General features: G+C 45.6%; 1 protein-coding gene across 1 annotated transcript in view; it reads right to left on the bottom strand.

Moving 5' to 3' along the window:
• The window catches only part of VPS41 (VPS41 subunit of HOPS complex), an 828,363-nt gene that overhangs the window by 180,842 nt on the left and 630,846 nt on the right, over positions 1-16,675 (bottom strand). Inside the window, exons 21-22 of the mRNA XM_085607440.1 lie at positions 15,861-15,911; positions 6,663-6,800 (exon numbers count right to left, since the gene is read on the bottom strand). Of these exons, the coding sequence (XP_085463566.1) occupies positions 6,663-6,800; positions 15,861-15,911 (189 nt within the window). The remainder of the gene's footprint in view (positions 1-6,662; positions 6,801-15,860; positions 15,912-16,675) is intronic.

The raw sequence follows: 16,675 nt of genomic DNA, 5'->3' as shown, positions 1-16,675 counted from the left end.
AGATTCATGCAAGAAAATATATATTCTGAAAACTGTGTCCACATTTTAGCACCCCTGTGATACTAATTCTTGCATAGAATGTGTTTTAACACCCACTCCAGAACCTCTCAGAGATAATAACTCTCCCGTAGAACTATGCAGAATACATCACGCAACACTTCAAGCCTGTGAACAGCCCAATAGACAACTGTTCTTTGTTGTACTGCAAGAATGGTTCATACTCCAGATAACAAAATGTAATATTTGCTACTCTGACATTTTTAATACCCTTGCAACCGTCCCCATTTGAGTTTATATGTCTAATCAGAATTTAAAAAAAGGATAAAGTAAATGCCTCAAGCAGACACAAAATAGGATTATGTAGTTCCAATTTATTTTGTACCGGAATAGATCATAGAAATCCGTCAGGAAGTCTCAGGATAAAAACTCAACTCTGTTCTTCTTTCTTCTACACTTGTTTATTCTTGTGAGAAGCCATTAGCCTCTTCCAGTGTGAGGCAAGCGTCCTCTGTATTCAGGAACCAGACGTTACGCTTCGCAGGGACATACATCCAGACAGCACCACCTTCCTCTTTCCACCCACTGGCCATATTCAGTCTCTTTAATTTTGCAAACATCAGATGGAATCCAGAAACCGGTTACATCTCACAGCAAATTACAGAGGTGGACTCACCAGCAGCAGTGTGTTCCTTTTGCCTTGTGTTGTGCACGACAAAGACGGGGCGTCTCTAGTGCTAGTGCTCAGTTGGTGGTTTTCCTTCACTCAGCGTTGCTAGCTCCAGTGTCTCCACAGTAGTCTTTGCTTCAAGAACCACATGGAGGAATGGGTGCAGGAGGCAGTCAGAAAGGCGGAGGGCATAAGGAAGGGCAAACGTGGGATTTTTCTTCCTCTGCGAACCCTTATTCGAAAATATAATTTTCATGGAAGAATAGGCCAGTCTAACTTTATATTTACACTTACCCAAGATGGTTGTTTTGCCTGTGTTTGCTATCTGTCCCTTATCTTTCTTGCTGTTATATAATTTCCTATCTTACACATATATAAGCAGACTAGGTCTTCCCAAGGATGTGCCGCAATTCATTAATTCCTTGATTTTTCAATGTATCCATAGCCCATTGCTGTTCATTTTTGTCTGCTATTTTTCCATTTGGTTTTTCTTATGGATATATTCTCAACCTCATTAAGAGAGGTTCTTCGTCACCCTCCGGCAGTGCTGGAATAGGTGCCAGAGGCGGGCAGGTATAGTCCGCCCGTACGCTCCGGAAATCCCACTTGGGATGTGTACCGCGTTCCCGCATGGGGGAGATTGGTCGGGGCTAGCGATTTGGGAGGAGCTAGGGGTACAGATGGTAGGGGACCTCTACCGGGATGGTGCATTATTGTCTTTTCAGGAATTGCTGGAGGCCTATGGGCTCCCGCAGGGGGACTTCCTGCTCCATGCGGCTTTGGTGGCGAGCATTCAGAAGCATTGGAACATGGGGCTGTCGGAACCCCCGACGGCGGCGGGTTGTCAGTATGTCGTGATGGCAGCAGGGACGGCCAAAGCCATAACCTGCTTATACCGCAGACTATCGACGGAGGGTTTGCAACCACTGGCCGCCCTGCGAGAAAAATGGGAAAGGGACCTCGGGAAAGCGATACCGGAAACCACATGGTCTACGCTAGTGCGGAGGGCCTGGAAGGGGACTCGGAACGCACGATTCCAGCTCGTTCAGTTCTTCACATTACACAGGGCGTATATGACGCCGGCCAAGATCCTGCAATACTTTGGTGGAGCGCAATCTCTCTGCCCTCGATGTGGGGGAGAGGGGGTAGATTTTCGCCACATGTTTTGGGCCTGTCCACAGCTAGGCGATTATTGGGCTGAGGTAGTGGATTGTCTGAACCAGGTGACGGACCGCTCCCTCACTCCGGAGATGGGGACATGCTTGTTGCTATGGTTTCCCCACACCCGCCGCACGAAGGTTACTAGTAGGTTCTATGATCTGGGGCTGATATTGGCTAAGAGAGAATTGACCCTGCACTGGAAATCCAGGGGGGGGCCCAGCAATATGCGGTGGAGGGCAGCACTAGTGAGATGGGCGGGGGCGGAGGGTACGCTCCGGGTGCAGATGGCTCTGAGGGGTGATGATGAGAAAGCGTTAGCGACGGCGAGGGCATGGGAAGCGTTGGTAGTGGAGCTCCAGGGGCTGATGTCTGAGGTGGAAGAAGAGGGGAGCGCTTCGGATCGGCGTGAGGCGAGGGGAACTGGGGATTGAGTTAGGCAGGAGATGAGAGCGGTCCCCTGACTAAGGCCAGAGGCCTGGCTACGAGGGACGATTTGCTTACGTAGAGAGGAGGTGAGCAACTGTAATTGAATTCCAGGGATGGGGGGGCACATCGAGGGTGAACTGGGGGACAAGGGCACACTGACATAGGGGTGGGAGGGGGGGGACGAGTTGGGATTGGGAGGGGAGCTGATCTTCCGACACGAGGGAACCCGTGCTGTAATGAACAGTTGTTATTGATTTGGAAACTAATAAAAATGTTTCAACAAAAAAAAAAGAGAGGTTCTTCGTGTCTTGTTTATCAACCTAATTTTTACCTGTCATCTACCACCAAAAAAACATCAAGACTGCCAAGGAGGTTTTTTTTATTACCCATTGGCTTTTTCGTCTGAAGTGGGATACTCTTAAGGAGACATTTGACACATTTCATGCGTGTAAAGTGCAGGGTGGAGCCGTGGCTGCTGGCAGGAGTAACCCTTTCCTTGGGCATTCAAGAAGGAAGTTAGATAGGTTTTCTTTCTGTCCAGCCCTTGACAAATCCACGAGCATTGACAGCCTTGGTCCAGTGGGCTAAAAATGAATATCTTCCCTTTTACTTCAAATGACAAAACTAATTGGCACTCTCTCAGATGTTTGTTCCATAGGGGTTCAGAGGGCTGGGCCGTAAATCAGTTCTTCCATTGTTTTTCAGTAGAGTTATATGGAAGAGATCACTAGTGGATTCTTTTACTACTATCTTCCATGCGCTGGGTGCATTTAAAAAAAAAAATCCCTTCTTGATGTAAAAGGAATTGTTCAGTGAACTTCAGTGATCTAATACCCTCAAAGGCCTATCTACTGCTTCATTGTGAGGACATAAATATTTTCATGACTCTTCCCATGCAAAGATCCTGATTATTCTCACAGCTTACCAAACTGTTTTTCAATCTCTTTCAGAGTATTTTGATCAAGTTGACTATTGGGCAGATCCTGTTTTTTTAATACATAATCCAATATTTGGTTATCTTTAGGCTATTCTTGTGATGTATCCTTGTGTGATTATCACCTCCCTTTCTGTACTTACTTCATTTAACAGCTATTCTCTTCTTGGCGTCACAGGCATAACCCTCAATCAGCCTTTTACCTGTAGCCTATACACTGGAGTGATGGTTCTGCACGAGAGATCACCAGGCATATGCATAATGGCTGGAAGTAACTTTGCCTTGAAATGTAGCAACATCCAGCCTTCACCTTTCCTCGTGATTTTCATTACAAAGATCACCTCAGGGGTGTAGAGTACTAGTTCCAGAGAAGGATCTTCAAACCAAAGAATGTGATTTTCAGCAAGCAAAGGCTCCTAGTCCGGTTTTTTCTTTGTTTGAGTAAAACTATGAAGCAGCGTAAACCTATCCAATTCCTTACGGCCTTCACTTGCGCAATCCTACACTTATCTTTTAGACATGTCAAAGATACATCATCCAGTATAATTAGGTCCAAGGGGATTTTCTCACTCTCTCCCTCTTAAATTGTTTCAATCGGAGCTGATGGGGGGGGCGAGAATGCAGCAGACATTTGTGGGATATTGCTGGTGTTACAAAGATCTTCTAGGCTGCATCATTAACATACAAGACAGAGTCAGTTCTGTGTACAAGATGGTCCTAATACAGAAGAGTGCAGGTGACGTAAGCCCATGTAAGCAGCTGCTACTGAAGCTGGCATATGCTGTTGTGGGTCTACCAGTGAGACTGATTTGCAAGCAACTGGCTGGCAATGTCTTCCAAGAACTGATCGCATGGCGGTTGGCTCCAAACTTTCAGTCTTAAAACGGTTGTCTTTATTTGCATATGTAGAGCACAGGCAGCATTCCTCTTCTGTCAACCCTTTGTAACCCCTGCGCCTCTTCATTTTCTTCTGCACTTCCTCTTAAGTGCCGTTCATTATTTACTATCAGGAAACAGCCAAGCAGAGATGCTTTTTTGGCCCATTTCATACAGCACCAGCTGGCTTAATAGGTAAGGTACATTCAACAGAAAGGAATGGCTATTCATGCCGGATAACTTTTCATCAGCCGTTAACAGGTGGGGATGGACACATATAGATTTCTAAATTTATTCACTGTCTTTTGTCGCTTCTGCATGGCACCCTAGCATGCCGCCATGTATTTGGTGTTGTTTCATCAGTGGCGGCTGGTAGTGCTTCTCTCTGCTCCTCCACTTCTTCCTTAACAAATGCTGACCCCCCACTACCATTTCTCATTGTGCTTGCAGTGACACAGACTGCCTCACATCGCCACAGAGGACAGCCTCAATAAGAACTAGCCACACATAGCCAGGAGTTTGAAGGAAAAACAAATACAATAAAACAAAATGCTGGGGACTTGCAGTAGTGTTTTTTAACACGACCACGGAGGCCGCAGCTGACCAGTCAACTGAAACGCAGATATACCTCATGGAATTCATCTTATGCATGTATTTTTTCATTTTCTCAAACTCCCAATTAAGAATCTTGTTCTATAATTAAATGGTAAGTGAGACAGCAGGTGTTGTAATTGTGAACCCCCAGGAAAATGAAAACATTCTTCAATTTCGGCAGGAGCGGCTACTCCGTGAGAGCGGAGGAGCATCGCTCCATTAAAAAATTCCCAGAGCAGCCGATAAATAAAAGAGTAATAACGTTTTTTGTCACAATTTTATTTTTCAGCAACCTGTCCTAAACCGAGTGGCAGGCCAGGGTAATTGCTGCTCAGTGGCAGCAGGGAGCTGTGTACTTATGTTTAAAATGCAAATGTCCGTGTGGCCAGCCGTCTTACCCTCGCTGTCTTAGTCAGCTGAGTTAGAGAAAGCGCAGGCTTCCAGTACTCTTAAGAGCACTGAGAGAGGCCGCTCCCTCCAATCCTGATGCTTCTCTCATGCTGTGACAGCAGCGCCGGGATTGGGTGGTGCAGTTTCCTGGGTCCGGACTTCCAGAAGACAAGACACCGGAGGGAGGACAACATCGCGTGGCAAGTGAGAAAGGCAAGTGGCCTTTAAAAAAATATATATTTTAATATCATCCGTATTTTTGCTTTCCACACCTCTGTAATTACATGCCAGCCGCCACTGAGTTTCGGCCAAGATTTTTACCCAGACAGGTAAAGTAGAAACCACTGACAATGCACAGCTTTTATTCATGTGAGTTAACATGCCATTCTAGAAAGAAATCAGTTTTTGATACAAACATGAAATAAGAGTACAGTGTGTGAAGAACCGAAAAGCAAATCACATGTCTGGTAGTCATAAATTAATGATATTTTTTTAAACACAAAATACACAACTCATAAAGCTGGGGAAGGGAATGCCATAAATCTCTAATTGTTTTCTCATGCATTTGTGAAAAGTTGGGAAATATTTAGGATTCACAAAGAATCACGTAAGTAATCCTCAGAGCAATATGTTTCCAGTATTACTCCCACTCACAAATTTTATTCGTGAACATTTTTGAATGGGCTGATAATGTACGAGAGTGAATGATATCTAAATGAGCATTTGTATAAACAAATGTGTTATCTAACCTGGGAAAACAGTTTTCTCTCTCCCAACACAACCCTAAAATGTTTAGAATGGCCACGACCCCTTACAGTGCCTCTTTCCCAGCCCAACCATAAATTTATCACAGACTTGTAACCTTTCTAGTACCCTGTTTTCTATTTATGCCATACATATTGGAACCATGAATCAAGATCTGGAATTTAGAATTACAAATAGGATTTTACGCACCTTTGCAACACTTAGATCGATGCACAATATCTCTTTTGTAAATCGGGCCCGCTGTTTCAATTAGGAATGAGATGTTCAATGCTGTTTGGCGCAGCTCTGCGCTGTTTATGGGCGATACTATTTAATCAAACCTCTGTTCTGTTCTTTAATTTTGTTCTGCATTTGCTAAAAAGCCTCAAGTTGCTGCGGCACATGATCACATCCCCTGTGAGCTGTGCTATCAAAAATAAATGTGCCTTGTAGATCTATCAGTCAAACCGTGGTGTTCTGAACAGCTGTCCATTTGCATGTATTAGCCTAATATATTCACGCTGTATTTAAATATTGTTTTCCTCAATTATTGTTGGGCTGCTGTTCTGAACAGCATGTTTTGATTATTTTTCGTGCCACAGCTGACTGGATTTGTCTTGCTCTTGTACCACCTCACAGTCAAGTTTCCAGAACAAGTTCATTTTCATGCTGGGTTGAGAACATAATTTCCCATTAATTGTACAAACCGCAGTGACTGCAATTTCTGCAAAATTAAATTAGGCCAATACTTCAAAGCAGCGGCACCTGTTACGTCATAGATGAAAAGTTAGACCGATGTAAGTTTAATTTTGTTTATGAGAAACAATAAAACATCTTCAGAACGATACTGTTTGGGACACACAATTTCACCTTTTCCAGGGGACAGTGGGTGCTGTCTCGGATGAATGGTAACAGGTTTGGACGGTCGTACTCAGCATACAAACTGATTTGTTTCTCGTGGTATTTTTGCCCCTTGTGATGATCTCTTTTAAACAGCTTGTGCAAATACTGGAATAAAAAAAGAAAAATAAATGTAAATCAGGTGATTGTAGAATTTTAAGTAGAGCAGTTGCATATTTCTTTTTTTATAACTTTCAGTGTGCCTAATGAATTTTTCCATAGGATTTCTCCTTCTCATGGAGACCATTTCCAACGTACATTGAATTTGCTAAATATTCAATAAGTACGCGAGAAAAGCACATATAGATAGGAGATATAGTTGAATAATCTAATGCTTAAAAATCAGGTATACAACATTTTAAGTAGGTGCAAAATATTCAATGCATACATCTACCACAAATGTGTAGTTAAACTGTTTCTACATCAGGAAATGATTTCCTATAGAGGAGCCCCTGACCCAGTGCCCCCGTTAAATACAGGTTGATGCCTCCCCATTCACACATTGAAAAGAGAAGGTTTTAGCACGTTTGGAAGAGGAACGAGACACCCATCAACTTACGAGCTGGCAAATGTTCATCTACTTTGCAGGCAGCCCGACTTAGAACTGACCACAAACTCGTCCCTAAATTAGCTGGAAAATCCACAATACTGACAACATTTCTGAACTTGCAGATGCACGTAACAAAACAAACAAGTAACATTTCATCAATCGTGATCCTGTAAAACGAGTTTGGGTTTTCACACCAACATAAGGGTCACACTTTGAGTACATTAGGGGCACAACATACTCTGTGAACCTGGCCCCCAATCTGCATGCTAGTAACTCTCCTAAAGAATCCCCTTTAAAAAAGGTGTGAGTTTGGAAATCTTCATCCCTAGTGTGTGTGTGGGGGGGGGGCGGGGGGAATAATAAGCACCTTTTTACTACTTTATTTTCTTTTTTTTTGTTCATTTATTATGATGCCAATCTGAAAGCTACCTGAGTGTTTTGCTTTACAGCATGTGTTGGAACCTTAGAATTATGTGGAATAATTGTACGTTTGGCTGAAAGCGCATTTGAATCTTAACTTTAGCCATGTTATTTCTTAAGGCCTGCACGCTGGTAGCACAGCCATCTTCCAAGTCAGCCATGCTATTTCTTAAGGCCTGCACGTCGGCAGCGCTGGCATCTTCCACGTCAGCCATGTTATTTCGTAAGGCCTGCACACTCAAGGCAGCACTGCCATGTTGAACGTTAGCGATGTAATTTATTACATATTGCATGTTGGCAATGTTATTTGTTAAGGACAAACAAGTCACTTAACTTCAGAAAAGCCTTATCTGGTAGAGAATCTATCTAGCCGCCGATTCTTTACCTTAGAATTATCCCCAAGTGTAACACTGGTTCTGGAAATTTTTATTGAGCAGTACCCCTGAGCGCTGGTAAGTGGCGTCATTCGGATCCGCATATTCAGCGATGGAAGTGACGTATTCAGTGTCTAAATAGGTGCTACTCCAATGGGCTGAAGTCAGTTTCCTTTCGCGACTTTCCACACCTCAAGCATAAAGCCATGAAGAACGCTTACATACTGGTGTGCATTACTAGGGCCCTCAGAAAGGTGACCCTTATGACTCAGTTCACAGAGCGGGAAGAATGGGAGGGTCAGTAAGAAATGTGCAGCCAGAAGGAGTCTCTACAAGATAAGGCGCTACCGAAGGTAAGCAACTTGTTCATCTCACAGAAACTTCTAGCTGTAGATTCCTTACCTTGGATTACCTCCCCGGAGGATGGTCCGTGAACAGGTTAGACCTAAAAGTCCTGAAGGACCAAGCGGGCCAAGTGTCCGTCACAACAGACCTGACCATACACTCACTAGTGCTAGGTGAACGTGTGCAAGGACGCCCATGTTGCTGCCTGACAGATGTGCAGGACAGGGACTCCACAAGCTAACACAGTAGTCACAGCCTTGACAGAATGAGCGTGCACGCCTTCAGGCGGTTACTTTTTGGCCAATACATAGCAGATCTTAATGCAGAGCACTTTCCATCATGAGATGGTCCATCTCTGCACTGCCTTCCAACATAGTCTACAAAGAGTTGATCATCCACACGGAACTCTCTTGTGCGATCAATATAGAATGACATCACTCTTTTTGGGGTACAGACCGTGGAGTCTCTCCTCTTCTTTAGAAGGATGAGGTGGAGCAAACAAGATGGCAAGATAATGGTTTGGCTTACATGAAAGGGTGTCACACCTTCGGAAGGAAGGAAGCACGGCTCCTCAGAACAACCTTGTGTGGGTAAAAGGGAATATAAGGAGGTTAACCAGAGAGGGACTGCAGTTCGCTGCTTCTCCTGGCCAATGTTATGGCCACTAGAAAAGTTGTTTTAATAGTCAGCAAGCGAAGTGGGAAGTTGGGTAAATGCTTATAGGGAGCACACATGAGGAAGGTAAGGACCAGTTGAGATCCCACTGAGGCATAATGAATGGCTTGGGAGGAAACATGTATTGTAGTCCTTTCAGGAACTTAGTCACAAAGGGTGACTTGAACAAAGGAGATAGGTCCAGCAACCCCAACTGCCCAAATGGCAGACAGATAAACTTTAACAGTGCCGGGAGCAGAGAATAAAATAGCAGAACCTGGGAAAATGGTGCAGAAAGCGGTCAATTTTTCCGGGTGCACACAAACGTGTCCCAATGCCAATGTCTTGGTGGAGAGAAGGCTGGCTCCCTGGATGATGTCACTGGCTTCGAGAGGAAGGTCAAAAGCTGTCAACTGTTGCTGCACAAGCTCCACGCATGAAGGCAGAGGTTGTGCAGTTTTGGGTGCAGAAACCTCTCTTGCTGGTGCGACAGAAGATCCTCCCGAAGGGGCGGCCTGATCAGAGGACCAAACTCTACGTGACCAATCTAGAGCCACAGGAGGGACTTGGGCCCAGCCATTCCTGATCTTCTTGAGAACTCTGGGCAGGAGTGGTAATGGCCCTGCATACCTGAGAGCTAGACTCAAGCATTATCATCAAGACCAGACCCTCAGATCTAACCATCTTCGTCTCCTTGCTACCCCCCGTTTTTGCAGGTCGAGAACGGGTGGCAAAGCCTTTGCGGTTATTACCTCCAAAATCTGGAACGCCCTGCCACTCTCCCTCCGCGCCTCTGAGTAAGAACCTATCTTTCGATGTGCCTTGAAAACCTGGTTGTTCATCAACCTCTAGTTCCCCTCCCTGCACCAATCATCTGCGCTTTATAAACTCCCAAATAAAATGGTGGAAAGGCATACAGGACGCCACAGGTCCACTCAAGAGGAAAAGCGTCTCTGAGCGAGAAATGCTTTGGAAACTCCAGCATGCAAAACAGCTGACATTACGTGTTCTCAGTGGTAGTGAACAGATCTAACCAAGTTTCTCCTCACTGCTGAAAGAAACCTTGCACCACCTCTGGTTGGAGACGCCACTACTGATCTACTAGGCACCTTCAGCTGCGTTTCTCGGCTCTGCCATTCAGTGAACCTGCCAGGTGTTGAATCGCCAGAGGAATGCTCTGACATTCCAGCCATGTCCAGAGACACAGGTCCTCTTCACAGAGGGTCAACAGCCCCATCCTGGCCTGTTTGTTGAAGTACCAAACGGACGGTGGGGTTGTCAGTGAACTCCTGTACCAGTCGTCGCTGGAGTGAAGGAAAAAAGGCTTTAAGTTTAAGTGCTGTGAGGAAATAGGGTGTATTATATGGTGTGGTTGTGCAACCTTACCATGTAATATACTTACAAACCCCTTTAGGTCCAGTAGGTTTCGGCTGTAAAACCCTCAGCTGAAACCGGAATAGCTGTGCCACTGAGCAGCAAGGCTTATACAGAGGAACAAGTGTTAAGCATTAAAACAGTACCATAACAATTAAAGAAGAGATCAGCATGACACTCAAGCAATCCACCACCAATTTATAAAAATAGACAGTATTTTATAAGATTTTAGACACTAGAACGAAAAAGATCCACCAGAAGGTTCCGGAGATATTGATTTTACAAGCAATAATAAACCGGTGTAATTTTACTCAACCGCGAACAAGCCTTGGCAAAGTCAACGAATTGGACACGAAGAAACTTTTTCGAAGAAAACTTAGGTAAGTGTCAAAGCTGTTGGTTACAAGTACTTGGGGCAACCAATTCCAGCAGGAAGGTAGTCAGGTGGATCAGCAATGTCCTCAAGAACAGTCACCTTTCCAAGAGAAGTGGTCCATCAACAGTTCCAGGTACTTTATCCACGTTACAATGAATTCTTTTGGAGTGGTCTTGATGCAAGGGAGGAAGGATACTTAGGATGCTCTAAGGATGCTGTGGATGTGACGCAGTCAACAGAGGTCTTCTTGTAGGGATTCCTCTGCCCACAAAGATGATGCGTGGTCCTGGTTGCAGGGTCAATATCCCACGAAGTCCCCTCTGGTCGAGCTGAAGTCCAGTCGCAACTGGACTAGTAATTGCCTGTATGTCGCAGTCACAGGACAGTCATTCCCAGGTGGATAACTTGCCTTCTGAAAGAAAGGAAAATCGATACATCGGCACCTTTGCGTCAATTAGAACCGACATATCGCCCTTCGACGCTGACACAGAGGATGTTCGATGACCGCAGTTCTACAGCCTGCACGGTCCGACTGCGTGACTCACCTCAGTGAAGCTCAACGACAACACAGAGACCCGACTGTGTGGAAAGGATGGATGCATTGTGCCCTCAGCATCAACGCTTTGCTCCATCCAAGGTACTTTCTCAGCCAGCCCTGCATGGGTTCTTTAGCCAGCCTGCCTTCTATCGCGGTCGGCCTGAACTTTGGAGTTGCACTAGTCCTTCGTGTCCTCAAGTAATCTTTTGACCGGTAGTGATTTCTAAGCACTGTTTTTGCATTTAATCTTTAAAAAATCATGTCTCAACTTATACTGACTGAATTTGTGTCGTTTTGGTCAGATAAACACTTTTTTCTAAACCTGTGTGTAGTTTTTTTGCGGTGTATTCATTGTGTTACTGTGTGTCTGTTGCACACATACTTTACACATTGCCTCTTTAGACAAGCCTGACTGATCTACCACTGGGTGAGTTCAGGTTATCTTTTAGTGTGTATCTAGATTACCATGACTAGAGTGGTGGTTCCTGCCTTGTCTGGGAGCATACCTCAGCCAAACCGGAATCCTATCTCTAACAGCCCCTCTCCTAAGTGTTACCCATTTGCCCTTTAAAGGTGATTTCTCCTTCGAAGCTCGCCATTTGGGATAACAACTGTGTGGCTTTCACCAGGAGGGAGGTAACACCTCTCTCCCATGCAGGCCCCTATTGTGTTCTTTTCTGGTAGTTATTAGCACGTCTCCCCAGGAGGGCGGAAAGCTGTCTGCAGGAAAATTCACATGTACCTCAGGAAATGGCACTGGAAACCTTGGGAAACTAAAGTGGTCACTTCTAAAGTTGCACTGTGCCCACCGGTGACAGTAAGTTAGAAGGAACCACTACATTGGATTTAATGCACTTATTCTTTTGCTATCAAACAGTACCAACATTAGTAGTCACGTTCAGAAGTTAGGATGGCTGGGGTGCCAACCTGTAACTCCGTACTTGCCAATGGGGCTACTAGCCTTTACGCAGTAAAAACAGCAATTTAGGAGTTTTACTGCCGGAAAATGTTAAAGTATATGTTCTAATTTTTAATATACAGCACCCTGCCTTCAAACTCGTTAGGCCTGCTACAGGAGTGACTTACATACATTAAAAAGGGGGATTTGGGCTTTGTCATTAACCTAAATGGCAAAGTCGGGTTAGCAGTTTAAAACTGCCCTTCCAGTCTGCAGTGTCAGACTGGGAGCCATGTTTTACCTTGTCCCACTCAGGGTGGCCCACCAAGTGCTTTAGTCCCTGGGGGGCATTCGGACTTACAGACCCTGGGTACCCCTGGTACCATATTCTAGGGACTTACAGGAAAGTTAGGCTATGCAAATTGGGGGCGAGCGAATAGAACATGCACAGTTTAAGGGTCAGAGAACATGCACCGACTTCTGTTGAGCAGGGGTCAGGGCATTCAGTGATATTATATCAGTAACTAGCAGTCAAAATGGGGGCAAGAAGTCGAGATAAACCTGCAAAAAGCCTGTTTCCTTACGAGTGCCAAGCAAATTGCCCAGAGCTCCAACATGTTGTTGTGAAGCCCAGACTCCGCGGGTGACCAGAGTCCTCTGATCTTCACCTCTCCCAAGTGGCCACCCTAGCCCAGAAGTGAAGCATCTACTACAATCAACTCCGGTTGGGAAAGGGAGAGGAGTCTGCCACTAACTCCAATGCGGTTTGTCAGACACCACCGGAGGTGTTTTGCAGTTCCCTTCTGAGATCTGGATGATGAAGGAGATTTCCCCTTGATGCTGTGCGCACTGTAACTCAGGGATAGCAGAAGGTTCGCTGTAGTATGAAGGTGGGAGACAAGTGCCTGGTGCGAGCCTACCTTCAACAGCCAATCGTCGAGGTAGGGAATGACTGGAATTCCTGACCTCTGCAGATAAGCTGCAACCACCGTCACAACTTTCGTAAACATCCAAGGGGCGTTGGCAAAGCATGGTAAACAAAGTGCTCTTGACCTACCATGAACCACTGAATAGAGATGTTAAAATAAGTGTCCTGTAAGTCCAGCGATACCATCCAGTCTCCTATGTCCAGGGCAGACAGGAGCTGCGCTAGAATTTTGAATTTCTCCTACTTCAGGAACAGATTGAAAAGGCGCTTGTCTAAAATAGTACAAAGTCATCAGTTCTTTTTGGGCACCAGAAAGTAGCGAGAATAGCAACCGCGACCTACTTCTGATGCCGGTACCTTCTCTAAAGCGTCCTTGGCCAAAAAAGCTAATAATGCCTGATCACGTAAGGATAGGTGGTCCTCCAACAGCTTCTCGCAAGTAAGTGATATGGGTGGGGGTGGTCACGAAGTGGAGGGAGTAGCCCCTTTGGACTAACAGCAAAGACCAACAATTGGATGTTATTGACCTCCAGTGGTGCAGGTGATAGCATATCCTGTTCCCCACTGGATGCTCATGTTGTTCAGAGGGCATACTAAATGGGGTTTGGAGGCTGTGGCTGCCAGGGGGTAGTGGACTGGCTCGACCTCTGGCTGCCAGTCCTACGTACTCTGTTGGAACTGCGTCCTCTGCCACAAAAAGATTTTGGGGTTTGCTGGCTGGGGTTGCTGGGTATGTCCCTTTGGTGGCCACAAAAGGGTCCAGAGGTGGACTGGGGTTGGCGAGGGGCCATGGAAATGCCGAAGGCCCTGGCTGCAGCGCTGCTGTCCTTAAAGCACTCAAGCGCAGAGTCGGCCTTCGCTCTGAACAACCAAGAGCCAACACAGGGCATGTCCATGAGCAAGGCTTGGATATCCCCTGGTTTTCATTCAGGCATGGTGCCTAAGGGCAACTGACGATAAAATCACTCTGCCCAGTGAGTCAGTCCTATCTAGTCCACATCGTACAGTGAACCTGGCTGCATCCCTCCCATCAGCAATTGCTTAAGAGAGTATGGCTCGGGCCTCCTTTGAGACTATGGGAAACACTTGCGGATAAGAGTCCCAGATGGTATGGGAGTATCAGTCTAAGAGGCATGCAGTGTTCAACAGAATGGCAGAAAAGAATATCCTCTTCCCGAGGTATCCGGCTTCTTGGATTCCATGTCTGGTAAAGTAGAAGGGAATGCGCTGGGGTTAACTGTGGAGGTGGAGGCCTGAGCCAGCAAGCTCTCCGGGATGGGGGCTGGGTGAGGAAAGTGGAGTCCCATGGGGGGACCCATTGTCTTAACCAATTGTTCTATGCACAGGAGCCCCTGTGCAGGGCTTGAACCAAACCCCCTGGAGGGTGTCAGTAAGGGTTATTTTAAAAATGAGTAATGGTCCCATGTGTGCAACTCCTGGCTGAAGCACCTAGGTCAAGACGTTCGTCTTGACTGCCACCGAGGGTAGCGTAAGTCCTGGCCTTCCGCACCACCACTGCGAATGAGGTACCCTCCTCTGTAGCAACGGTAGGTGGATAGGCCAGGTCAGTGCCTGGGGAGGTATCCAGCCCGGAGCCATTCCAGATTCATCAATGGATCTGAGGGGCCTGACTGGCGTCGAGGGTGAATCCACCGGCAGAAGACCAGCAGTTGCTCCAGTGGGGATGGGCTGCCCAAATATGAGGGGCTCAGCCTCATAAAATGTATGTAACTGGCCAGGTGTCACACCAGCTCCTGGAAACTCTGGAAGACGCGGAGATGACCCAGGCTCCACCAAAGATCTAGGCCTCGAGTGCTGATGCTCAATCCGCTTGTCAGATTACTTCAAAGGATGTAGCGAAGTCAAACATCTCTTTGATGTCTTGTGGGACTTACCCTATTTCCCCAACAACATTGACTGCAACGGTGAGCGCTTGGAGGGGCTCCGTGACCGATCTCAGGACCATCCTCTCGTCCAAGATCTCCAGGATCGTGCATGGTGTGCCGAGGAGCTTTAGAGACTGCTCCTTCAAGGACCTGGGGTCATGGCGCAGCAATCGATGCAGGTCGTGGTGGTGCCAAAACACCAGAGGCACATCAAATGTTGGTCCATCACCAACATCTGTCGGTGACAGGCACCACACAGCTTAAATCCAGCTTTCTTAGCTGACATCCTGACACACCAAGAGACAAAGTCTCAGATAAATCTTGACAAAAAGTCAAAAAAGGTCAGTCTAAAAAGAATGAAGGTAGCGCCTCTCTGGAACTGCACTTACTGGTGCTGAAAAAAAAGAACGGACGTAAGTGTAGGGATGATGCTGATATAGGCACCGTGCACATCACTTTCAGCGCAGACAATGCCAATGACACCACACAGAGTCGAAGAATGCCACCTAATAGCACGCAGGGGTACTGCTCACGAAAAATTGCTGGATCGAGTCTGGAGCCTGTGGATAATTCTATGGTAAGGAATCTGTAGATAGAAGGCTCTATCAGATCTTCTGTTACTACCAAACATGTTAGATGGGCAAACCAACACATTTTTTACCAAATTGTGTAGCCTGCTGCAAACAATTTGTAAAATGTGTCTGAAAATGTTTACTTCATAAGTAACCATTTTCACTCTATATGGTGCCTGAAATGGATGCTTTCGTTGCTTTAAGCATGATCCTTGACAGGCTGAAGATCTATGAAAATTTACAAAATATTTACCACATGCTGCAGTTCATGGCGTTGCTCAAGTTCTTCAACAACTTTATCAACCTAAAAAACAAACAAAATGGCGATCTGGTTGATAACTGAAACAAAACATATTCAACGATTTTCAATCAAGCACAAATAAACATTCAAAACTAAACATATCAGTACTCTTATGAAGGGCACAATGCTTCTCCATTACAAAATTATAATGCAGTGCTATTTAAATGATAATCCAAGCATTTATTTTAATTTGTTTAACAAAAAAAAACACCACACTGTAATACAGTCACATATCAAACAGCATGCAAGCAGGACACAAACACTAAGGGAAAATGTAAGATATAACAATAGAGAAGTTAAATCACCACATTGTCTAGCACTCCCAATACACCACAGTGCAATGTAAAGGACACTATTGCTGGAGTAGTGTCTATGTCATCACCATTGTGGGATACCGGTGCCAGCCTCTAACGGTCCCCGACTATTAATATTTTAATCTTCAGGCAGTCAGAGACGCAGAAATGCAATATCTTTCTCTGATGATCTAGAATGCCAACTATCTATAGAGGCATGTCATCCGAGTGTCTGTAAAACTTGAGGTGGTCTGTAGAAGGTAAATCTTCTCCAATCACACTCAGTGCCTTCATGGTAGTGCGCTCTGCAGGGCTTACATAAGGACGACTCTCATTCCCTCAATAATTTTAGGGACGGATGTAAATTTCTATGCAAGAGCAATTCTCCATTTTGCAAATATAACATTGAGTCTGTGGACCTCCCCCTCTATTGTATACTTCCTAGGTGTATCAGTAGTCCCAATAAGCACACTT

The sequence above is a fragment of the Triturus cristatus genome, chromosome 5_2 (assembly GCF_964204655.1).
Source record: "Triturus cristatus chromosome 5_2, aTriCri1.1, whole genome shotgun sequence".
NCBI lineage: Eukaryota > Metazoa > Chordata > Amphibia > Caudata > Salamandridae > Triturus > Triturus cristatus.
The sequence above is the reverse complement of the archived record's forward strand: the minus strand, read 5'-3'. Positions and strand labels throughout refer to the sequence as shown.